We start from the raw sequence: 25,655 nt of genomic DNA, 5'->3' as shown, positions 1-25,655 counted from the left end.
ACTGTGGGTTTGGTTCCAGACCACCCCTATAAAATGAGTATCATAATAAAGCGAGTCACACGAATCTTTCGGTTTCCCAGTACACACAAAAGTTATGATTATACTCTACTGTGGTCTGTTAAGTGTGCGATAGCATTATATCTAAAAAAACAGTGCACATAACTTAATTTAAAAATACTTTATTGCGGGCTTCCCTGGTGGCGCAGTGGTTGAGAGTCCGCCTGCCGATGCAGGGGACGCGGGTTCGTGCCCTGGTGCGGGAGGATCCCACATGCCGCGGAGCGGCTGGGCCCGTGAGCCATGGCCACTGAGCCTGCGCGTCTGGAGACTGTGCTCCGCAACGGGAGAGGCCACAACAGTGAGAGGCCCGCGTACCGCAAAAAAAACAAAACAAAACAAAAAATTTATTGCTAAAAATTCTAACCATCACCTGAGCCTTCAGCAAGACGTCATCTTTCTGCCAGTGGAGGGTCTGAAATATTGTGAGAAATACCAAAATATGACACAGAGACAGGAAGTGAGCAAATGCTTTTGGAGAAATGGTGCTGATAGGCTTGCTTGATGAAGGGTTGCCACAAACATGCTATTTGCAAAATCGCGGTAAAGCGAAGCGCAATGAAACAGAGTATGGCTGTATATTGCAATGGCTTGACCCACTTGGGAGCTGCCTCTGTTTACACTTGAACCAGCAACGTATAAGAGCAGGCATTTCCCTACAGCATCGCTCCTAAACTGTTTAAAATGAAAGTCATGGGGCAGTGATGGGGAGAAGGGAGAGGGAGCGATAGAAGATGAGGGCCAGGCCGATGTTGCTTCGGTGGGTGGGAGAGAGGAGGAAGCAGGTGGGGGCCGAACATCTGTGACTCTGCAGCCCCCTCCCCTTTCTCCTCCTTCCAGCCCACTCTCAGGATCTGCCTGAACCCAGGGCCTGCTCTCTCCCTGCTTTTCTTCTTTTTACTGTCAGATCTATTTGATTGCAAAAAAAAGAACCTGTTCATTGTTTGAGACCAGGACCTGAAAGAAATTAGGCTGAGGGTGAACCACGTGTAGGCAAGTGTGATTAGAAAAGTAACGACCAAATTAACCTTCTTGCCAAGGCAGGCTGCCCAAATATTGGCTGCCTGGTCGCTAGGACTTTGGTGCTCCTGGAAAGGATGGGAATATTGAGTAAGGAGAGTTGTGTGGTTATTGGACTGAATTGATACCGCCCTCCTGTGCTAACCTTCCCTTAAGGCACAATCTTAACCAGAAACTCCCCAAATGGAGGGGTTTTATTATCCTTTGGGAAGAAGAGAAGTCCAGAGATGTTCAGGAAAGGGGTTTGCAGCGTTAGCGTGGAGCCCGGTGGTGCTTCAGGAGACGTGGGTGGACGGCACAGGCTGGGCAGGAGGAACCAGCCCAGGTGGTAGGCGCTCGGGGGCTCAAACGGCACTGCAGTGTCAGAGCGCTGGGGCAGCTTTCCTCGCCATCTGCTCCAAGTGCTGTTTCTGCTTCCTACCCAGAGGCCTCAAGTGTGTTGGATTTTCCTGGCATTTCCTCGCTGGACCTCCCCATTCTATGTGATGGGTGTTGTGGAAGAGGCAGAGGTTCCCCAGATAATGCCCTGTGGGCCCTCTCTTCTGATGAAGTCCTTGGCCCTTATGGGTTCTGGAACCAAAGATGAATGGGCTTCTGCGAGGGCCTTAACGAACGTCCTTTTCAGCTCCTGAGATGGTGGCATGTGCCCAAGGGACCAGGGGAGGACAGGATAGAGGACATGGAAACCTCTGGGGAAGTGGTGGCGGCCCCGGGGGTGTTCACTGGGACCCCCCTGGCACCCCGCACCCCCCTGCCTGTTCTTGTGCTCTCCGCTAGATGCAGCCATGCTTGGACTGTTGTATTATTTGTGCCAGGAGACCCGCAAAGTCAGGCTGGGAGGGTAAAGTAGAACTTTCCTCCTTCGTGTAAAACTGTGCATCTCTTTAGAAAAATGAAAGCTGGATTGACACTGTGCTTCTGGAAGGATCTATCCTGTCAAGCCAGGAGCAGCAACACCAAGAATGACCATCAGAAGATTGGAAGAGGGATCTCTCCAGTGTGAACCAAGTGGACGCGTTTCTGCCCAGACACTTGCTCACCCCGTGGGTGGAATGCAGGGAGGACTTTCCCTTCTGGCTGCTGTAACCATCTCTGATGGGCATATGGACGCTCCCTTGGGAGTTGGTCCAGGGCTCGGCTGGGACTCACCTTATTGGTTCTCGTGCACAGGACCTCGATGAGCACCGCCTCATTCGTGCCCAGGCCCTTCATGGCCTTCTGCAGCTGCCGGGCGGCATACTCGCTGGGGTGTTGCAGAAGGGCCAAGGCTGTCTTCTCGAAGTATCCACTCAGCTCCCTCTTGAGCACCTCCTCCAGGTCCTGTGGGAAGACAGCGAGAGTCTTGTCTGGGAACGTGCTGAGAGCAGAGGGACAGGTGTCTGCTCTCCCCACCGCAGGACACCTGCTGTGGACACACGGGGCACAATCTAGACTGGAGCTCTACAGGCATGAGTGACCTGCTCTGGAGGACAGTCGTCTCCCAAGTGCCCATCCATCTTCTGCCAAGGCTGGCAGAGATGCAGAGGGAAGATCCCCTGCTCAGGGCTGGGGACTCCAAAGATGAATCGAAGTAACAACCAACATTTGCAGAATATTTTGGGGTTCAGAGAGCTTCCTCACTGATCCCTAAAACAGCCCTGGCAGGAGAGGTATTGCATTATTCCCATGGACTGAACCTCAATAAGATAAAGGACTCATCTCCAAATACTTGGCTAGAAAAGACTGAAATACAGGTTTGTCATCTCTAGGAGACCAGATCATTCATTGTCCAAGTTGGGATGCTTTTGACAGTGAAAGGGGGGGCACTATTAATAATTGCAGGGTGACAACAGGAATTAAAGAGGGACTGTCCTGGGCAAACCTGATATACAGTCACTTTGGCATTTTGTTAAATTCTGAAAGGGACACACGTGGGAAAGATCTCAGGTGGGGGAAGGGAAGTGCATGAAATTCCCACTGGCACCCTGTTTGGGGCAAGCCCCTCCAATCACAGGTGAACCGCCTGCTCCTACTGTCTCCCTCCGACCTGATGGTTTAATGAGAAAAGGGTCAAGAATGGGCGTTCAGTCCAACTAGAGTCATCAATGTCCCAAGTTAAATGCAGGACCTCAGAGCAGGACCTTCACACAGAGACAGCCCCGTGTGGGTCAGACTGGAAGCCGATAGACCAAATTACAGCATGGGGTGGGCCTGGCTACTCAGCACCATGGCACGATGTCTAACAACACAGTCGTGTAGCTCTGCGACCTAGGAAATGTGCTTAATTTCACCAACTGTCAGTTTCCTTCTCTGAAAAATGGGAAGAATAATAAGACTTACTTCTTAAGGTTGTTGGGAGAATTAGATAAGACAATCCTTGTAAACACTGAACACGGTGCCTGGCACATTTTCCATGTTCAATAAGTGACGACGATGATGATTTCATGTTGAAAGGAACTTTCAGAGAGAAGGCAAATCAACTATTTCTCAAATGAACCTCTGAGCTCCGGACCTGGGAGGAAAATCCCAGAAGATTTTTGTCCAAGGCCCTGGGATCTGCAGTCTTAATAGCAGGTTGTGATATTACTGGCTCCATCCCATGGCAGCTGCTGCATCTAACCTGATCTTGTGAAGACAGGCCTTTGGTCAGTACTCTGGTGTGGATCTACCTGAAGACTGGAAATATTTTTCCAAGTCAGATGGGCATTATATAGAACTGTAGAGAAGAGAAATCCCAGCTGGCTGCTCTCGTACGTCACAAGGATGAAAACAAATCCTCGTGTGTTTACATTCTGTTTGGACCTAGGAGCCAGCTCAGGATTCTTCGGCTCTAATCCTGGTTTCCTGCTAACTAGCTGTGTCACCTTGGGATACTTATTCTCTTTGGAGCTCAGCTGACTTCAGATTTGATTGTCTCTAATGTCTTCTAGCTTTGTGGCATGATTCTCGATCACCTCTTTGGCAGTCCCAGCTGTTTGAAACACAGCTGAGAATTGGAAAGTAAGCAAATGATTGGCAGATGTAGGTGTTGCAGAGTTTTGTGCTAGAGCATGCTCACTTTCACAGAGCCCCTGAGTCCTCACTTTGAACCCATTTACACTTATTTTACACCAAAGCTTAAGATGCCTGTATCTGACTTTCCGTATCGGTAGGATATAAGTAGACACAGCACTTGAGAGGATGCTATAGTCAGGCGCGCTGACAAGGATGAAAGTTCAATGTCATTCAATTCAATTAAATGCAGCTGAACTGAAGCTGCACTTATTTTCACCAAGGTCATCAATGAGTGACATTGACAAGCCTGATTGTGAAGAGGGAAGCAGAAGAACTACAAAAGCACAGCTGTCTGGACTGTTTAATGTATAAATAAACAGCTCCTCTCATGGCAATGGATTCTTCAGGAGTAGAGGCTGGCCCTGGAGATGGAAGACTTAGATTTGAATGCTGGTTCCTTTTCCTACTAAGTGTGTGGTTTTGCATGAGTCATTTAAACAGATGCGCTCCACTTTTTCTCTCTGTAAGGTGGAGACAATCACACCTATCACGGCCTCCCTTTACTGGTAGGTGCCAGCATTACCCTGCTTGATTCTCACAGCAGCCTGAGAAGGGAGGCAAATTACCATTTTCATTTTGTGAGGAGACCAAGGCCTAGAGAGATTGTTGCTTCCCCAGTGACAAATAAGTAAGAAAATCCACCTCTATCTCTATATCTATTTATACATAGAGTTACTGAAACTGTAAAGGAAGTATAAATTTGGATTAGAATGCAGCATAATAATTCATATTTATTTGGCAAACTGATAATTCTAATGACATTAAGAAAATGTTAAATCGTGTTCATGCTATATTAATAAAGAAAACAGAAAGCCTAATGCATTCTTAAAGATTTCTAAATGTAACACCATCAACAAGAAGAATGAAAGAAAAGATACGCAAAGAAAGAAAAAGGCGTTGATGCTTAACGAAATGGAGGGTTTTTTGGTTTTGGTTTTTTAGTTTTTGTAACAATCACTTATGAAGAATATATCATTCTTGAAGACACCTGAATAAATGAAGAATTCTTACATAAAGACCCACCTGTGAAAACTGGTTTTCAAATCCCTGGCCTATCTATAAGTTAATATGTGGAATTAATCCAAATGAGTGGGAAAAAAAGACTGAGGAATCAACTTAAAAAGAAGTCAGTTGGAAAAATAATGAGTTAACCGGTATTGATTTTACAGGCTGTTAACAAGGCCATTTCAGTTTTTCTGGAGTCAATTAAAGTTTTAAATGGTTGTTTCATTTTGTTTCTCTTGGGCTAATTCAATAAAGCTTTAGGGATAGTCCTCACTGTCTTGGGAACATAAAAGAAGCAGAAGAGACAGTCAAGACCAAGGCCGTGCGCACACGGCCAAGGACCCTCGGCGTCACCTTGCCATACGTTGTCTTGTACTTTTGTTTTATTTGTTGCCTCTCATTCGATGTCCTGCTTGATAGGATTTGAATGATGGTGGCTTCATCAGTTCCTGAAGTGCAGGAGAAAGAGACAAAATCACAATGAGCAAGAAACAAGATGGACGTTTATTTTAGTCAATCCGGGGAAGCCAGGGTGGTGGTCACAGGCTTTGGTGGAACCTAGGTGGACCCTTTGGCTGTAATATCTTATGCTGAGAACTGTATTCTTTTCACTCACTTGACAAATATCCACTGAGGCCTCACACTACATGAAGCACAACGCTAGGCACTGTAGTGGAAAGAGGAACGAATATGGCCTATTCCTTAATTTCACTCCTTGGCATAAATGCAAGAGAAATGAAAACTTATGTCTACACAAAACTTGTATTCAGATGTTCATAGCAGCATCATTCATAATAGTCAAAATGTGCAAACCACCTGAATGTCCATCAGTGGACAATGGATAATTAAAAGGTGCTATATCCATACAGTGGAATATTACTTGGCCAGAAAAAGGAATGAAGTACTGACACATTCTACAGTATGAATGGGATGGACCTTAAACACATTTTGCTAAGTGAAAGAAGCCAATCACAGAAGACCACATATTATGATTCCATTCATATGGAAGTCCGGAATAGGGAAATCTATAGAGACAGAAAGTAGAATAGTGGCTGGGGAGGGGGTGGGCAGAGGTGTGATAGCTAAAGTGTAGGAGGTTTCTTTTTAAAGTGATGAAAATGTTCTAAATTGTGGTGATGGTTTCATATTTCTGTGAATACATTAAAAACAACTGAATTGAACACTTTAAATGGGTGAATTGTATGGTGTGTGACTTATACCTCAAAAAAACTGTAAAAAAAAAAATATGGTATGTTCCTTGGTCTGCAAGTACTTAAAATGGAGTGGAAGAGATTAAGATATAGACCCAGGGCTTCCCTGGTGGCGCAGTGGTTGAGAGCCTGCCTGCCGATGCAGGTGACACGGGTTCGTGCCCCGGTCCGGGAAGATCCCACATGCCGCGGAGTGGCTGGGCCCATGAGCCATGGCCGCTGAGCCTGCGCGTCCGGAGCCTGTGCTCCGCAGTGGGGGAGGCCGCAACAGTGAGAGGCCCGCGTACCGCAAAAAAAAAAAAAAAAAAAAGATATAGACCCAAATTGCTATAATATCAAGCCCATCCATAAACTTGTTAATCTCAGGAGAGAAGTCCTAATTGGGAGCATGTGGGGCAGTTCCCCTTTAAACTCTTTTGAATCACACTCTTCCTAAAACGATTTTTTCCCTGATGTTCATAGTAATACTTGTTCATTGTAGGTATTTGATCAGCACTGAAATGATAATGACTAAGAAAGAAGGGGAGCGTATCATTTTTTGAACCTGGAGACAGGATTGGAAAGATGACCCAGGTGTTGCAGGTGTGAGGGTGAGAAAGACTATTTGATCAGCGAACCCTGAATTCAGTTTCTTTGGACTGGATTCAAATCCCTTAAACCCTATGACATCAGGCAAATAATTAGCCTCAGTTTTCCCACCTATAAGATGGGGGTGATAATAGACAAGGCTATTGTGAGAATGAAATCCAAGTAGGGGTCCATGGTTGCCCTGAGGTGCACATGGGTCCTGGGACACCGGGGAGCATACATGACCAAGTGCCCCAGGGCTGCCTCAGATCCAGGCAAGACTTGTGCTGAGGCCACTGTCCCTGGGCTGTCACCCCAGTGACTGAGCTGGAAGGAGCATCAGAAGCCTTCTGGCTCAAACTCGTATTTACAGAGGAGGAAACTGAGGCACAGCTCAGACCCTCTTCTTAGTTCCCGCATGTACCTTACTGTTCGGCAGTATTGGAATTTGTTGACCGTTCCCTGCTTGAGTGCTTTGCCTCTGTCCTCCGTTCCTCCCTTCAGCCCCCCCACCATCTCCCTCTCAGCATCCTCCATCAGCCCTTCTTCTACCTGCCCTCTACACTCAGCTGCCAGGACTCCTTGCTAATTGCCATCACTCCCCCCGCCCCAACCCGTGACCACTGCCCTTTGGCTGGTGCATCCTAAACTAGCACCTCCAGCCCTTACCCTTCCTGAGTTTAGATCCTATTTCCAGCTGCCTGTGGCCAGCTTCCCATGGAGATCCCAAGGCCTTTCAATTCCCCACGGAGCTAAAGCAGAGCTCATCCCGTCTATCCTTGAACCCACTCCCCACCCCGTTAATTTCATCTCAGTGTGTGGCATCACCTGAATTAGAAAATCCAAAGTCACTTTTGAGGGCCCACCTTCCGTTTCTTTTATTTTCCGACACCGCCACGCCCATCTGTCTCAGCTACGAGATGACTCCGCCCCCTTCATTCCCCCTGCCCCTGCGTAACAGGCCTGCTGGTTTTCATCCTCCCTGACACCAGGCTCTGGTCTCTGCAGCCTACCTTCCACACTGCCGTCAGAATCATCATCTGGAAGTACGCGTGTGCTCATTTCACTCCCTAATTTTAAAACCTCTAGTGATGCTTCGTGATTTCCAGAACTAAATCATTGTTCCTTAGTGTGACATTGAGACTTCCTGAAGCACGGTCTCAAACTGCTCTTCTAGACCCATCTCTGGCCACAAACACACCCAGCCTCACTCACCTCACCGGAGCCACATTTGTCGGTAGGTCAGGCACTTTCAGAAATCCTGAAACATTACGTTTCTGCTCCCGCCGTTCCTCTAAAGAGCATTGCTTATATATCTCTAGAGTCACTGCATGTTAGGTAAGCTTTCATCAGATTATATATATGTAATATATACATAAGATTGCATGTATGTGACATTCTAAGCTTGGTACCTAGGCCATAGGGAGTGGTCACTGAAAGGTAGTGTGTACTATTAGGTGCCACGTACTGCCGTCTTCCTTGGGTGAGTGGGGCTGTTGGGTCCGTCTTGCCTGTCAGATCTGCTCTTCTAGGGTGTGGTACTATGCATACCACTGAAGGAATGAAAGATCATTTTAGGACCGTTTAAGGTTTTAATAGTTATGTGTTTTTGTGAAATGCATACTGGATTTCAAAGACTTGGTGTAAAAAAAGGGTGTAGAATATCTCAATAATTTTTTTTTAATTTTTAAAAAATTATTTGTTTTATTGATTTATTTTTGGCTGCATTGGATCGTTGTTGCGGTGCGCAGGCTTCTCATGGCGGTGGCTTCTCTTATAGACCACGGGCTCTAGGCACGCGGGTTTCAGTAGTTGTGGCTGGAGCGCTCTAGAGCGTAGGATCGGTAGTTGTGGCGCACGGGCTTAGTTGCTCTGCGGCATGTGGGATCTTCCCGGACCAGGGCTTGAAGCCGTGTCCCCTGCATTGGCAGGCGGATTCTTAACCACTGCGCCACCAGGGAAGCACTATCTCAATAATTTTTATACTGATTACCCGTTAGAATGTTAATGTCTTTAGTTAAACAAAATATATTATTAAAATTAATTTCACTTGTTTCTTTTTACTTTTAAAAAATGTGGCTTCTGGAAATTTGGAAATTCCATGTGTGGCTTGCATTATGTTTCTTTTGGGCAGTGCTGCTCCAAGCCTCACTTTTACTCTCTGGTAGAAGGAAGTTATGACAATCTGATCGCATAAGGGCTGTGAGAGGATGAGACAGAGACTCTAAAAATTCGTATTTAGACAATAGTAAAGCTCTGTTCGAATATTATCACTTTGTCCATCCTGGCACTGGCAGACCTCCCACCTGACTCCTCTCTTGTAACCTGGCTGTTGCGGGACACCTACTATTATGTGTTAAATTGTGTCTCCCCCGAATACATTGAAGTCCTAACCCCCAGTACCTTAGAATGTGACCTTATTTGGAAATAGGTCACATTCTAAGGTATGTAAGTAATCGAGTGAAAATGAAATCATTAGGGTGGGACCTAATCCAGTATAACTGGTGTCTTTATAAAAAGTGGAAATTTGGGCACAGAGAGAGACTCACACAGAGGGAGATGGCGTGAAGGGACACAGGAGAACTCCGTGTGAGTTCGGAGGATCGGAGTGATGCATCTACAAGCCAAGGAATGCCTGCGGCTACCAGAAGCTAGGAGAGAGGCATAGAATGGTCCTTCCCTAGCACCTTGCGGGAGGATGGCCTGCTGACTTCTTGGTTTCAGACTCCTGGCCTCCGGAATTGAGAGACAATAAATGTCTGTTTAAAGACACCCAGCTGTGGCACTTTGTCATGGCAGCCCTAGGAAGCCAGTCCACCCACTGTCCTCAGCAGTATCTCAAGACTTCAAGAAAGGAATAAAAAAACCCTCCTCACAGCCCAAAGTCTGGAGATTTCCTACATTAGCCTGTTCCTGGCCCTCCTCTCCATGTCTGCTGCCTGTAAATAGCACGCTTGGCAATTTTTCAGTGGAATTGAATTAGTTGGACTTGTACGTTAGCTCCTGTTCCGCTGAGAGATCAGGATCCTGAAGGAACAAAACACGGGGCAGATGCATTTTGATAGACGGGTTGGGAACAGGAGAAACCTGGGTCAAGGTTGCGGGAAGGGCTGAAGGGGGACCTGGCTGGAGACGGGGAAGGGAAGAAAAGGGGTGTTGCCAAAGACTTCAAGCGTTTGACTCTGGCCCCAGCCCTCAATGCCACGTTTGGAAAGCCAGTGCTGGGACTTAGAAAGACTACTCTGACCCAGGGGTGAGAGAGCTGTGCGCTGCTCCTAGGACAGCCACCTGCTCTGTGTCCGTGGACTGTTCACCTAGTCTCAAGGACTAGTTCCACCTTTACGGTTCTGGGAAGATCTAGCTCTCTGATTCCAGTTGGAGAAACAAAAAATTCTAGGATGAGTTCACTTGCAAAAATAGTCAGCGTTCGTTGCCTGCCTCATTCCGGCTCACTTCCAGCACTTATTTCTGTCCTTCCTCTTCATTTCCTCCTGTAGCCTCACCTGCGTACTGTGTATCCAGTTACTTCCTCTGTGACATTGTTTCTTTTTAACCAGAGGAGTGCCAGAAATCTCACCTCAAAAGAGATTTCTTTTTCTCATAAAAAATCTCTGGGGCTTCCCTGGTGGCGCAGTGGTTGAGAGTCCGCCTGCAGATGCGGGGGACGCGGGTTCGTGCCCCGGTCCAGGAAGATCGCACATGCCGCGGAGCGGCTGGGCCCGTGGGCCATGGCCGCTGAGCCTGCGCGTCCGGAGCCTGTGCTCCGCAACGGGAGAGGCCACAGCGGTGAGAGGCCCGCGTACCGCAAGAAAAAAAAAAAAAATCTCTGAATCCAGTCCCCCAACTTTTTTTTTTTTTTCACATGGGCTGCTCCAGCCCAGGTCTAGGGCCTCCGCATCTCAGACCTTTACCCTTACAGTTGTCATCTCTGGAAGGAGGCTTCCTGCCTCCCAGGTGGCCCATTCGCTGTATTGTGCCAGCCAGGAATGGAGGGGTGCGGGTGCTCACCCCTGGCTCTCTCTTTCCCCTCGCCCCACATCTAATTTGTCACCACGAAGACCTCACCATTCACCTCCTTGGTAGCCCTGAGACCCACCCATCGCTCTCCATCCTCACCTCTGTCGTATCATTCACCAGAGCTGATCCCCAGATGGTGTTCCTGTCTTACTCTCACCTTTTCCAATCAGCATTCACAGTCTCCAGAGTGGCCTTTCTGTGGAGCAGATCAGCCTGAACCTTTCCATCTAGGCTCCTTCAAATCCAGAATAACAGCCTGGTCTCTTGCCTCTGCCTGCAACATCTTTAGCTTCAGCCCTCACCTTTATTCCCATTCTTCTTTCAGGACTCAACTTGCTGGACTTTTCTGGGACACCTGCCGGTGTCCCTCACATTACCTGTCCTCCTCCTCTGTCCTGTCTCTGCCACCCCACACTGCAAGTCCCACAGGGGCAGAGGGCTTTGCTCATTGCAATATCCACAGAGAAGGCTCTCAGTGTTCATCAGACTTGACCTGCTGAGTGAACGAATGTGGAAATGCATGCATGGAGAAGTTTGCACTGCATTATGATGGAGCTGATCTCTGCATGGTTGTAAGCTGTGTGTGCTACTCACGTGGCCTGTACGTAGCAGGGACCAATAGGAAATCCTCTACTCTGTCGCTATAGTCAACCCATATCTGCATAATTCAGGAAAATTGAGTTAAAATTTTAAATATAAGGTTTTTTAGACTTTCCTTCCTGAGTGTTTTTTTTAAAAAGGAGAGCAGAAAGCAAAGCAGTCTGGGGATGTCCCAGCAGCAGCCTGGAGGTGGGGGAGAGCCTGGAAATGACTAGATTTCTCTTGAGCCCTTTGAGTCCGGGTATCAGGTTTATCCAGGGAGCTGTTCCCACTACCCGACTGAGAAGCGATTTACCGAACAGTGACCTCATTTTACATTTCACAGTATGTGTGTCATATAAGCAGTCTGTGCAGTGGAACAATTTCCTGTAAACATTTACAATGATTTGAGGCACTAGGGCCAGTCTCCAGTGGTTCTGGGAAAGACTTTTTAAAAAAATGAGAAAAGAAGGAACCTCGGCTCTGACTGTTCATCTGACGCAGTAATTACACAGTAGAGGTCAGAACTGGGTGACCATCAACCCCGGGAGTGCCACAGGGCCTCCTGGCTTTGGCTCTTCCAGCCATTTTCTGGGAACACACCGAGCTGAGTTTCAGCAGGGTGGGGACCTCTGGGTTTGAAGTTCCCTCCCCGATACCCCTGGGACTCTGGTGCCTAATGAGTGAGCCGCTTCCCAGCAGGCCCCAAAGCCAGCCACAGCCGTCTCTGCCCATAGCAGCTCCATAGCAGTTTTTCCCTCTAAGCCCCTGTTCCTGTGTTTCTCGGAGGGAGAATGACAAACATCCTCTTACATTTCAGAGAGGATAATAGGGGCTTCCCTGGTGGCGCAGTGGTTGAGAGTCTGCCTGCCGACGCAGGGGACACGGGTTCGTGCCCCAGTCCGGGAAGATCCCACGTGCCGCGGAGCGTCTGGGCCCGTGAGCCACGGCCGCTGAGCCTGCGCGTCCGGAGCCTGTGCTCCGCAACGGGAGAGGACACAACAGTGAGAGGCCCGCGTACCGAGAAAAAAAAAAAAAAAGAGAGAGGATAATGAATGTTGGGGTCCACACACTATCCACACGTCATCTTCAGAAGGGCCTTGCTGGGATGGGGGCAACAGGGTGGGCATGGAGCCCTGAGAGGAAGGCCTGACAGTGTCAGCGTCGGGGGTTCTGGGTTAACCAAGACCCAGACCAAGCAGGTACTTAGGAGCCAGGAAAGCAGGGGCACCAAAGAAACCACAAACAAGGAAATTGTCAGTTTTATGATATTTGTAAGAATCAAATATTATTTTATGGTACAGCATTCTTATTACTTTGACTTGCACAGGTGGGTGAACGGCTGAGGACTTGCACATAAACTTTTTGATGCCTAGGGCCTCTGACCTCACTCTACCTGATACAGTGGATGCATGTGGCTATTGAGGACTCAAGGCGTGGCTGGTCAAGTTGAAATGCTCTGCAAGCGTAGAATACATACAGTCTTTTGGAGACTTAATTCAAAAAACGGGACGTCAAGTATCTCATGAATAACTTTGATATTGACTATCTGTTGAAATGATATTTTTGATACAGTATTGAGTAGCTAAAGTATAATTAAAATTAATTTCACCAGCATTTAAAAAAATTTGGCTTCTCAAAAATTAAAAATAGGGACTTCCCTGGTAGTCCAGTGGTTAAGACTCTGAGCTTCCGATGCAGGGGGTGTGGGTATGATCCCTGGCCGGGGAACAAAGATCCCACGTGCCTCGTGGCCAAAAAAAAAAAAAGCGGTTTGAGAGAGGTCTGTTTAAAAAAATATTAAAAGTGACCTGTATGCCTCACCTTGGTGGCTGTTGGACAGCATGGCCCTAGACATTTAAATCCAGACCTTGCAGGGCTGGTATAGCAACAAGATCTTGCAGACGAATTTTGCCAATGGTACGATTCTGCTTGGTCTTGCTCTTATTAGTAGAGGTGGGAATTCTAGACCTTCATCCAAATGATATCTTTTCGAGATGGCCCTAGGTTGCAACCACCCTACCCTCATCTCATATCTTTTTGACCTTGGGCAAGTATTTAACCTCTGAGCCTCGGCATTCTCATCTGTTGTCATTATAGTACAACTTTACAGGGTTGTTGGTAGGGTTACACAAGGTGATGTGCGTGTGGTACCCAGCACAGAGCTTGGCACCTAGAAGCGGCTCTCCAACAGTCACCAGCACAAAAATGGCCTCGCCTTGTGGCCGTACCCACAGGAGGGGGTGGAGTACACGGCATGGCTGGCATTCAGTAGGTGCTCCATCTGTGCTTGGCGAACTAAACTAGTGTGGTGGCTAAGAGCTTGGGGATTTATCATAAACCACAGCTGACTCATTCCCACACCCACTTCAGCTCCTGTCTCCAACCCACATCCAGATGCCAGGCCCTCACTCGAGAGGCAGCAGGGAGACACCTGTGAGGCTGGCTCAGCCGCTCAGCACAGCTCAGAACTATAAACATCCTGACACTTGCAGGCAAACATACCTCCCAACAGCTGTTGTCCGAATACAGGATTAGCCAGGATGTGAGCAAGGACCAGCTCCTCTCTGCTGAGCTTTCCTCTGATGCCCCCAAACCAAGCAACCTGCTTGTCATCCTTCATTTCCAGCCCCACCCCACCCATTTATTCAACAATACTTACTCTGTAGAAATCCCTTCTACCACTTTCCTACCAGATTGTCTCCCACCCCAGCTCCTTTGGGACTTCAGCATTTCTTGGGCAAGGCAGACTGTTCTATAGTTAGATAGTTCCTTATACAGAAGCAAAAGGTGTCTTTCTAGAACTTCCGCTGTGGATCCCAGTTCTTTTCTCTGGAGTCACACAAAGAGTTTATGGCCATCTTTATTCTACCACAGTACCCATTCCTAGGAAAGTAAATCTGCACTAATTTACCTCTAAGTAAAAATCTGGCACTTGTCTTCATAAAACATTATGCCAAGTGAAAGAAGCCAGACGCAAGAGGCCACCTATTGTATAATTCCAGGTGCATGAAACGCCCAGAATAGGCAAATCCATAGAGACAGAAAGTGGACCAGTGATTGACTGGACCTGAAGGGAGGATAAAGCGGGAGTGGCTGTGAATCTATGTGGGGTTTCTTTTAGGTGATGAAAATGTTCTGGAATTAGAGGTGATGACTACACAATCCTGTGAATATACTAAACGCCACGAAATTATACACTGTCAGAGGGTGCATTTTATGCTAGGTGAATTATAGCACGATAAGGAAAAGGAAAATTTAATAAAATAACCTGTGGACTGAGATGGCTCCTACCAGCCATTTCTTCTCAGCCCTGTCCCACCCGCTGCCTCTGTGCTTCAGGCAATGATAGGAATTGGTTCCATCCCAGTGTTCACCACTTACGGGGTTGTGGCTTTGGGCTACTTAACTTGTCACAGCCTCTTTCCTCATCTGAAAAGTGGATTTTTGTGAGAATAACTTAATGAGATTTTGTATATAAAGTGCTTGGCTCAATGCCTAGAATATTAAAAGTCCCCCAGTAGATGTAAGAAAATAAAGTTGAGGAAATTAATCAACCTTGCCCCTTGGTCCCTCTATCTTTTTTCTCCCAAGGTAATGCCCCCTCAAATGCCCTCACTTTCTTGTTCCTCTGGAACCCCTGATCAGCAAACCCGGGGTCAACCTAACATCCATTTCCCCTGTCCTCCCTTTAGGCTGCAGGAGAAAATCACAGAGCCGTGTGGGCTGAGCCAACGTGAAATCGTGGTCTCTCTAGGCAACTGAGACCTCACAGGGGACCAGCAGTCATTTCCTGGTCATCTCTACTCAACGTCTATGCCAAAGCACCACTCACACCTCATACTACATCGTCAAACCCAACACTTTGAGCAGATAACCTCGCCTCCCACCTTACTGAGCAATGTCACATTGCCAGGCCAGAGCTCCTTCAACGTTCTGCCCCTGTTACCCCCATGAATGTATCAATTCCAGCTCTCAGTCGCACCTCCTCTTTCCATTCAAGGTCAATCCTGATATCTGTGTTTTGAATTTCCCCCTCCTCCAGGCTTTCTAAAATCTTGTTTTTCTCAGCAACCCCCTTTCCCTCCTGTATTTACAAGCTCTCCCTTTCAGTGGACTCCCTCTTTATGTGTCTAGTCTCCCGTCACCTCAACATTCTGTCAGCTGTGAGCCTCTCTCTTCTCTGATGGGATAGAACCTCATCCCCATTCTCACCCCAGTGAAGGGCAATGAGCCTTCTACTTCCAGCTGTCCGCTGAGAACCACTCTGGCAGAGATGGTCAATTTATTCTTAGCTGTAAAACCCAGCTCTCACTCTTCATCTTACTTGACCTCAGGGTAGATAGGGTTTTATACTGGTTCCCACTCCTTTCTTCTGGGAACTCTCTTTTCCCTTTACTTCTGGAGACACATTCTCTCCTGTTTTGCATCTTGTCTCTTTGGCCACTCCTTCCTGGTCTTACTTTTACATTTGCTTTAAATGCTGGGATTTCCTGCATCTCTCCTCTCTTTACACAGACTTCCTGGGTGAGCGCATCCTCACCCATAGCTTCAACCACCGCCCACGTGTTGGTGTCTCCCAAGTCGACCGTCTCTGTCCACATCTCTCTCCCGGGTTCTAGACATATTTCTACTAACGTGGATCATTCCATTGGATTTTCTCAGACACTTGAATTCAACATGTCTAAAGTAAGCCCTACACTTTCACCAGCACACTGGAGGCTCCTTTTATACTCCTTTCCTCGATGAATGATAACACCTATCGTTCCCTGAGACAGAAACCTGGGGGTTCTTTCTGACTTCTCACTTTACCTCGCACGCCGACTGGTCTGTGACCAACCCCTGTGGTGTCTGACCATTAATGCCTCAAATCTTTTCCTTCTTGTCTGTACTCACTGACCAGCAGCCTCATCGTCTGTCCCCTGTCACCTCCGAACTTGTCCCCCTATCTCCCTTCCCACCGTCCTCCCGTCAACTCTCTATGCTGCTTTCCAGATGAATTCTTGCTCGATTCCACCTTGCTTCAGAATAAAGTGCAGGTCCCTAAACATGTTACACATGACCCTCCAGAGAAGGTGCTTAATAAGTGTTTGTTGCTTTGTTGAGTGCATGTGAGATGTGTGTTAAAGAGCTCTGAAGGCCCCCATGGAGATGAAAGCTGCCCTAAGCTAGGAAGGTCATCAGCTGGTGGTCAAGAGCAGGAAATTAATTCCTGCCTGGGCTTAATGCTAGCTGGACCACCTACTCACTAGATGTGTGAGTCCAGACAAGTCATTTAGCCCCTCTGAGCCTCACTTTAACCATCTGGAAAATTAGGATTAAATGAGGTTTGCTATTGTCAAATGAAGTAATGCATGCAAAATGTATGGCAAAAGAGTTCAATAAACATTACCTATTATTATAAAGCTGCCTTTTCTGTACAGTTCCAGAACTTAAGATACCATTGAAGGCAGGTAAGTTTGTTCTTTGGCCTCCTCCTTTTTCTTCTCTTATTCAGTAGGGCTCTCAGCATGAGAAGTCGATACTGGCCACCTCCGCCTTCTTTTCCACTCAAGAGCTAGTATTCCAAATTATCACCCAAACTCCATACTCCATTGTCAAACCCATGTCTTTAGCAGATAACTTTGCCTCACACTCATGGAGCCATGTCCCATTACTAGGCATGACCGCCTTCAGCCTTCTCCTCTTACAACACCCATGAATGTATCTATTTTTGCACTCAGTCTTCCCTCCCTCCCCTCCGCCCTCCCACTCAAGGTAAATCCTTCTATCTGAGCTTCAAATTCCACCTTCTTCCAAGCTTCTGGGACTAGAACCTTGTTTTATCAGTGACTTCCTTGGGTTCCAGAGCCTCTTTTCATGGCCCTAGCCCTAGACGCTCCCTCCCTTATCTCACCTTGTTCCTGGGTTTACCTTACTCCTGATCTCTTGCTTAGTCACCCATCCTTGGCCATGCACTTAGGCCTGGATGTAAATAGTTGCTCCAGTGTTGCCTCTTGATTCTCAACCTTGGCCACAGTTTTATCTCCACTTGCTCTGCTCGTAGATACAGCTACCAGGTCCCTAATCCAGTTCTCATCAGCCCTGATTCCCTACCAACTCCCATAAAAGGCATCAGAGGGTTTAGATGACATTAGAATTGTATGAATGACACTTCTCATGAAGTTTCCCCCATCTCAAGTTCAAATTAAATGTCATACTATTAAATTTCTAGCTATTATGTTGAATCCTGACAAGTAATAGGACCTGCTTATAACTTTGGGAACTTTTATAAAGGGAACCTTAAAAGTGATCAGCTTAGCTTGGAAGATACGAGATAAGTGGGAGGTCATCTTCCTAAGATCGTGGGAAAGTTGGACATGAGATCAAGTTTAATCAACTTCAGTAGTAAATTAGCAAACAAAATATCTTTCATACCCATTCCTTTGCAGGCTTTGTTCAGCTTTTTGGCATCTCGATCAGCATCAAAACCCTGATCTTTCTCTTTGGCCTAGAAAAAAATAATTGAAAAGGTTGAGTGGACAATATAGGCATTTAATAATTATCTCTGGCTGAAGTTGGCAGCTAACGGGAAGACCAAGCAGTCACCCAAACGAGGGACCAGCCGCCGCTTTACACATGGGTACATGTGGAAATCAGCTGGGGAAACTCTGGCCCCAGAGAGATGGCTGGTGCTCCCTGGAGCCAGCTGGACTCAGATGACCATGGAGAATGGCCCCCTGTGTTCTCAAGGTCAATCAGCCCTGCCAACTCGGGGAGAAGTGATTTTCATATTAACCCCACCTTTGTGTGTCTGTCTCTGAAACAGAGAGTAATACAGTGGACCAATGTCCTGGAATGCTGGTTTTCAACCTTCGCCACGAGACACAGTATGTCTAGAGAATAGGTGTTTTTGGCCAGAAGCTGAGGATTCTAGGATCTTATTACAGATCAATTTGACAATCTGGGCTACAAGCTTTACCATTCACACAATGAGAGACATAATATTTAGTTTGCCAGAGATAAACCTATGGACGAGCAATAACAGTTATTGGTTTTTACTGCTCCTTGGGGAGAAAAAGTTCTGTATATATACTAATGTTTCCCATACTTCAGTCATTGGCATAATACATGCACTGACTGTCCACAGCTATCTATGTCTACATTATTATTATTTGCTTATTATTTTTCTTTCAATTGACCTACTTTGTTTTCGCTTAAAGTTATTTTTCAAAAAGAAACTTTCTATTAGCACTGAAGTGGAAAACCAGTGTTGCTTGCCTAAACAAAAGGTAAGCATAAAAATCAATGCATGGCTATTAAAAATTTACAAGATGTGGGTTTCCCTGGTGGCGCAGTGGTTGAGAGTCCACCTGCCGATGCAGGGGACACGGGTTCGTGCCCCGGTCCAGGAGGATCCCACATGCCGCGGAGCAGCTGGGCCCGTGAGCCATGGCCGCTGAGCCTGCGCGTCTGGAGCCTGTGCTCCGCAACGGGAGAGGCCGCAACGGGAGAGGCCACAACACTGAGAGGCCTGCGTACCACAAAAAAAAAAAAAAAAAAATTTAAAGATGTGAGGTTAGTTGCAGTCATGCAACGAGTAGCTTTGAACACACCCTGTGTTTTCTCTTTGTCTTTGTCTTTCCTCACAGAGATGGTCTTTGGTGACATATGCCACTTATTTCCCATCCTTCAGTGAAGGCTGGTTTAAGTGCTACTGTCTACACACCCCGATTTCCCTGTCCCTCCCTTCATTTCTCTGGGCACCTATTGCGAATGAGCAGTAAACCACATAAAGCACAGAGGATGAGTTGCATTTATCTGCCTGGTATCCCTACGTCCTTTGAGGGACTTCCCCTCCCCCATTTCATGTGGTCTCACGGGGGGATGTCAGTCATGAAGCTTGATTCCCATCGTCCTGCCCTTGGGTGGACACGCACCCTGTCACTCTGGCACTTGTGACTGGTTCAGGAGTGGGGATGTAATCCAAGCAGGGTCAGTTAGAATTTTCCCTGGGTTGATATATAGATATTGAGAGAGAGATGTCTCTCCCTGCTGGGTTTGCTAAGCCAACAGAGTGTGAGTCTAGGGCTGTTGGCAGCCATGCTGTCCACTACATGAAGGAAGCATGGGTTCAGAATGAAGCAAAGCAAAGACAAGAAGGGTGGAAATGGAGAGAGAGAGAGAGAGAGAGAGAAAGAGAGAGGGAAAGATTGAGGTTGAATAACTATGGACTGGAGGAAGGCTGGCTTCTAGGTTTTGGTTAATGGAGAATCATATAATCTTAAGAGCCAAAGGGATCTCAGGGCCCCCATCACCCCACTGCCTTTTGGAACGTAGTCCATTGCCCCATCTTGAAGTATCCATTCCTGAAACAAGCTGGGAGAGGGGCTCACATTTGTTGAGTGCCCGCCATGTGCTAGACAACTTCTTCATTGACAGACCTTTCTTCATTATTCACAGGGAAGAGTAGGCATTTGTTGTCTGCTTTACAGAGGAGGAAGCCTGGATTCAGGCAGGTTAGGGAATTTGTCTGTGGTCTTGCAGGATGCAGGTTTGCACCAGCTCAGTCTGCCTCCTAAAGCTCATGCTCTTGGGTCCCATGCACCATCCTGCCTCACACTCTAATTATGACTGGGGCCTTCACGTTCGGCAGAGCGATGGCGTGTCCCATGTTCCTTTCCCAATCTTTTGTGGGCTGTAAGAAGGCTATCTGGTGCTTCTGAAGGCTTGTTGGGAGGACCAGAGACGTAATTTGTGGGGCTCAGTGGAAAAGGAAAGTGTAGGGCTCCTTGTCCAAAAATAATTAAGAATTTCAAGATGGTGACATCAGAGCATTAAACGAAGAGCAGGGCCTTTCTGAGCGTGGGGTCCTGTGCAGCTGCACAGGCTGCACACTGACCAAGACCACCCTGCCTTTTGATCACATTCTAAAAGGGCTGGTTCTCTGGGTGTGGGAGTGTGGGAAGTAGCAATCTCAAAGAAGTAAATTGTGTCTTTGCTTTTCATCAGGAGTATTAGGTGCGACCTAGGAAGTGAGGTAGAGTTAAACCGGAGCTGCAGAAATCTCATGACAGTCTTTATAAACTATTCTGTGTGTCATTTTAGCCTCATCGGTGCAAGAGTTTGGTGGACTTATTATCTATCCCACTTCACAACTGACAAGTTGGAACAGAGAATGGCTGTGAACTTGTGAATGGCTGTTCAGGTTATGCCTGGCCTGAGGGCAGTGGGAGCTGGGTCCTGCTGGGGATACACTTGCCGAGCTCTGTGCTGGCAGGGCTGCTTCTCCCCCAGAGGAATACTTTTTCCTCATTTGCTCAAAGATGCTGTCAGGGCTTGCAGAAGCCATGAGGAGACTTGGTTAAGATCACCTGGCTAGGTAACGGCTGAATCGGAGCCAGGGCTCAAACCAGGACCGTCTGTCAGGTATGAAATGACATTCCCTCTCTGTTTTAGCAAGATGGTTCCATGATACAAATATCATAGAATTATAAGAGTGGAGGGATGGGAAAAGGACCCTCCGAACATGTCCAGTTTGTTTATCCAAGGCCAAAAAATGAGTAAAAATAAATGTCTTTTAGTCCAAAATAATAGTAATGTCTGGTGGGGTGGCGTGGGGTGCAGTGGGAGAGTGTTGAACTCCATGTTAGGAATAAAGATGATATTGAGACTTAATTTTTTCCTTTTTTGCTTTACAAATAATGCAGCGTAGAAGTCTGTATCAGATGCATGGCCCTCAGCGGGGCAGGTTGAAGTCACTGTCCCCTTCTAGGAATGAATGACTCTTAGCCATGTTGGTTAGCTTTCCTTATTAGAAGAGAATTCCAGCTTGTTCCTAGTAACAGCAGGATATTTGATGTCAGAGGGAAGGAACCATGTGACGTGATTTAAAAAGGAAAGAGAGAAAAAGAAAACAGTCTGTGTGGAAGGAATCTTCCCCTCGGCATGGCTGGGACTGTGTCTACAATGGATGCATTCATCAGCGATGGCCAGTGTTGATGCAAGGGGTGTCCTTGGCTTGTTCCAATGATCTGGGTAACGAATTTCTCGGGAATATACACGGAGAGGACATTCCACCTCCATTGTTCATTGTTAGTGGGCCAGGCAGCTGACTTCGGAGCCTTGGGCCTGTTTGCCCATCAGGAGATTTTGTGTTTGAAACCTGACGCCGCTGAACAGAACTTCCATATAAAGCAGGTCTGCGAGAACGTGAGTCAGACACAAAACGGGGGTGCGACTCCAGGATGGGGACAGAGGGTTGAGTTTGTGAGGGTTGAGACAAATGGATAGTTCGCCTGCTCTCAACTACAAGGTGTAAAAGAGATGGGGCAACATTCCTTCTTTTGGTTTTGTTTTGTTTTGATTTGTTATTTTTTAAACAGTATTTTCATTGACACTCAGAAGACACATTAAAAAAGACATGATGTTAGATGTTAATAAAAATGATTACAGGACTACTCTGGTGGCGCAGTGGCTGAGAGTCCGCCTGCCGATGCAGGGGACACAGGTTCGTGCCCCGGTCTGGGAAGATCCCACATGCCGTGGAGCGGCTGGGTCCGTGAGCCATGGCTGCTGAGCCTGCACGTCCGGAGCCCATGCTCCACAACGGGAGAGGCCACAACAGTGAGAGGCCCGTGTACCGCAAAAAAAAAAAAAAAATGATTACAGAGTCTGGGTTTGAGCCCACGTGGATCTAAGTTTGAATGTGGTCCTGCCCCTCAGCAGTCCTGTAAAGTTGGGCCATTTAAACTCTAAGCCACCATTTCCTCATCTGTAAAATGGGAGCAGTGTCTGCCTTCTGAGATCTGAGGCTTACGTGAGATAACATTTCCAGTGCCAGATATTTAGAGGAACCACAGGCAAGCTTGTCCTGCCTCTGCTGCTTTGGGCCAACTCTTGGGTTTTGTCTTGTAGTGATATTTAGGGTTTTGATTCTGCGTATTTTGACTTGACAAATTTGGAAGGTATACATATAGAAATAAACAGACATCTTCCAAACTTGATATTATGAGATTCTATCATCTATCTATTTATCTATCTATCCATCCATCTATCCATCTGTTATCTATCTCGCAATGCCCCAGACACCGTGTTTATAATAGGTAGCCACCGAGGATATAATAGTCAACTTTAAGAACATAGGTTTCTAGTCAGACTAGATTTGAATCCCAGCGGTACTGCTTATTGCTTCTGTGACCTCGGGCAAGTTTGGGAACCTTTCTGTGCTGTGGTTGCCTCATGGCAAAATGCGGACAATAATACCCCCTATCTCATAGGTCTCTTGTGAGAGTTTCAATGAAGTCATTCATGCAAGACATCTAAAATGAGGCCTAGCAGAGGGCACGTGCTCAATAAATGTAAACAATATTTGTTGAAGGCAGATCAGTAAGGACCTTTCCAGAATATTGCCTGAGGGGTTTTCACCTTGTAAATGGCACTCTGAGGATCAGTTTTTCATTCATTGCCTGCAGTTGGGATCCAGGCATGCATTTCACCCAGGGCAGTAAAATGGTTAAAAATTCAGGCTCTGTGGAGTCCAGGTGATCTGGGCTGACACCGCAACACCATATTCTGGCCAGTGTGCTAATTCGCACCCCTGGGTGTGAGGGTCCCATTGAGATACAAGGCGGGTGCAGTGCTGGCCATCATGCTGGTGTGTCAGGCTCAAAATGAAACGAATACTCCTAACTCTACAAAGGGCACTGCCTGGTGCATGACTACGCTGGGAGCTTTTCTGTTTTTTTCTTCCTTCTAGTGCATCTACATGTCAGTTTTCTGTGTTTTCATGTTCTTGCATTTAAAACAAGGAAACGAATGAACGATTTTTTTCTGGAGGGAGGATGCGGAGAAAATAAACTGAAATTTTAGGAGCCTAGGAAGCAGTGTCACCTGGGCAGAAAGAATGTTGAAAACACCCACTCTGAAATGACTCAGGGATGTGCCAGCTTCAGCACATCAACGGCCCAGGAAGAAGCGTGGCTCTGTATCTGATACCCCCAGGCAGAAGGGCCAGAGTGGAGCAACAGACACCTGCTCAAAGGCTTCTGACCTAGTACAGTTCAAGGAAGGCTTAACTCTTAAGATCGAAAGGGGGTTTCAAGAAATCTGCCTCCACTCACAGCAAACTCTGGGGAAGGGGTGTGTGAAAAAGTTAGCTGAGGGATGTGTTTGCAAACTCATTGCTCTATACATTATATAGTAACCAAAATTTTCCGGGTGGGTCATCCAACCTGAGTACACCCGTATTTAAATACACTCCTGCCCATCAGTAGGAATGACCTGATCAGGTGACCTCATCTTCTATTTGGATAACATCAAGACTGGAAAATAAGAATATACTGTCCCACGAGAGACACGTGAATTCATTAAAAAGCAATACACAGCAGGCAAATTAGACCATCCTCTGAACAGTTCCTCTCTTTTCCCCTGCTTCCTCTCCTCCCTTCTCTTTTCCCTTTTCCTTCTTCCCTTTTCTCCTTCCACCTCCTTTTTTTCTTCCCTCCTCTTCCTTCAACAAACAAGTACTGAACATCTCTTGCATGGCAAGCACTACCCCAGGTGAGGGGGGCACTCAATGTCTATGAGTCGTAGCCCCTGTCCTCAGAGAAATCAACATGGAAATAGATCAATGACAATTGCGTTATGATACGGTAAGCACTTTGGCTGCCAATAGCTGAGAGGAGAAAGAGGAATTTTTATGGAGAAGTTGACATGTGTGCTGGTTCTTGAAAGATGAGTAGGAGTTAGGCAAGCAGAAAAAAAGGGGGAAGAGGAGGGGTGGAGGTGGGGGAAAGGATATTCCAGGGAGAGACTACAGCATGATGCTTTCTGGGTCTGTGTACATGTGTGCTTACTATGACCTGTCACAGCGCCGCTGCAGAACAAACATGATTGATCTAAATGTGACATAAAGACACAATGTGGACTTGGGAGTCAGACCTACTGTGTCCAATTATGCTTTGCCTCTTGCTGGTCGTAGGACCTAGGGCAAGCTGACCCATCTCCCCGAGCCTTTGTCGTCTCATCTTCACAGTGGAGGTGCACCAGCTCATGGGTAGTGTGAAGTTTGGATGCAGTTGTGTCCGGGATGCAGTAGCACAGTGCCGGATGACAGTAAGCACACAGTGGGTGGCACGTAGGAGGTGGGATGCTGGGTGACATAAGGTTGTAAGGGTCATTTGTAAACTCTGAAATAATATCAAAATGTAATGGGAGTGGCATTTGGATTGTTTGCTCCCCAGAAGGCTTGTCTGACTGCAGTCTCCTCGGTAAATATTTAAAAGTGGTTGCTTGGTATCCAGACTCTGAGACAGGAAGTCTCCGAGGAAACGCTGGGGAGCAGAGGGCAGAGGGCTCTCTGTACACTGATCTAAAGAGGGCTACTGTTTGAGCTGACATGGAATCAGGAGGGGGGCTGGGGAGACTAGAAAGAGGGCCAGGATTAGAACTAAGTGATGGCCTGCTCTTATTAAACAGGAGCAAAATGAAGGCCGTGCTGGGGAGAGGCTCAGACATGCCTGTGTCCTCAGCGTTAGCAATGACCATCCCCATGCTAGTTACTGTACTGGAGTTAACATTGGCCTTTTGGGCTAAACTCGCCTTGTATAGAGTTGGGGATACTGAGGTTCATTTTGGGAGAGAGACTTCTTTCTGATCACATAGGTAACCCCCCTGTTCCAAGATATCTACCCTTGAATCTGGCGTGATGCTACTTCTCTCCTTATCGTTTCTAAGTCTCTGTTTCCCATCTGAAAGATGGTAATAATAGTATCTGTCTCTTGTGGGTTGTTGTGAGGATATGGATCAAAAGTGCTGAGCAGGATGCTGGCATGTGGGGAGGGCTCAGCCTTATTTTTATTACTTCCTTCCCTTTTGACCTGATTCCTGCTGAGTGTCGAATGAGCGCCTGACATGGTGCCTTGTGTGGCAACTTTAAAATAGCTGATTACATAATTCTCTCCTAAATCAGAAACGATTTTGTACTTGTAGAGGAGTAGTAGCAGGAGCTAAGAGTTTAAGAGAAATTTATGGGAGAAACACTTCAAATTGAGAATGACAGCTGAATATTACGCACTTACTAAGTGCCAGGCACTGGTCCAAGCAATTTACGTATAGTCACTTAGTCCTCACGGCAACCCTATGAAGTAGGTATTATGACCTCCTATTTTGCAGATGAGGAAATCA

The 25,655-nt window shown here is 46.9% G+C and overlaps 1 protein-coding gene across 1 annotated transcript in view; it reads right to left on the bottom strand.

The window, feature by feature from the left end:
• Positions 1 to 25,655, bottom strand: part of ANXA13 (annexin A13) — a 56,810-nt gene that overhangs the window by 14,783 nt on the left and 16,372 nt on the right. The window contains exons 3-5 of the mRNA XM_089899204.1: positions 17,907 to 17,979; positions 5,470 to 5,564; positions 2,227 to 2,397 (exon numbers count right to left, since the gene is read on the bottom strand). Coding sequence (XP_089755330.1) covers positions 2,227 to 2,397; positions 5,470 to 5,564; positions 17,907 to 17,979 — 339 coding nt within the window. The remainder of the gene's footprint in view (positions 1 to 2,226; positions 2,398 to 5,469; positions 5,565 to 17,906; positions 17,980 to 25,655) is intronic.

The sequence above is a fragment of the Delphinapterus leucas genome, chromosome 17 (genome assembly GCF_059928025.1).
Source record: "Delphinapterus leucas isolate spDelLeu-1000000601 "Yukka" chromosome 17, BTC_Dleu_Yukka2, whole genome shotgun sequence".
NCBI classification, from domain to species: Eukaryota; Metazoa; Chordata; class Mammalia; order Artiodactyla; family Monodontidae; genus Delphinapterus; species Delphinapterus leucas.
The sequence above is the reverse complement of the archived record's forward strand: the minus strand, read 5'-3'. Positions and strand labels throughout refer to the sequence as shown.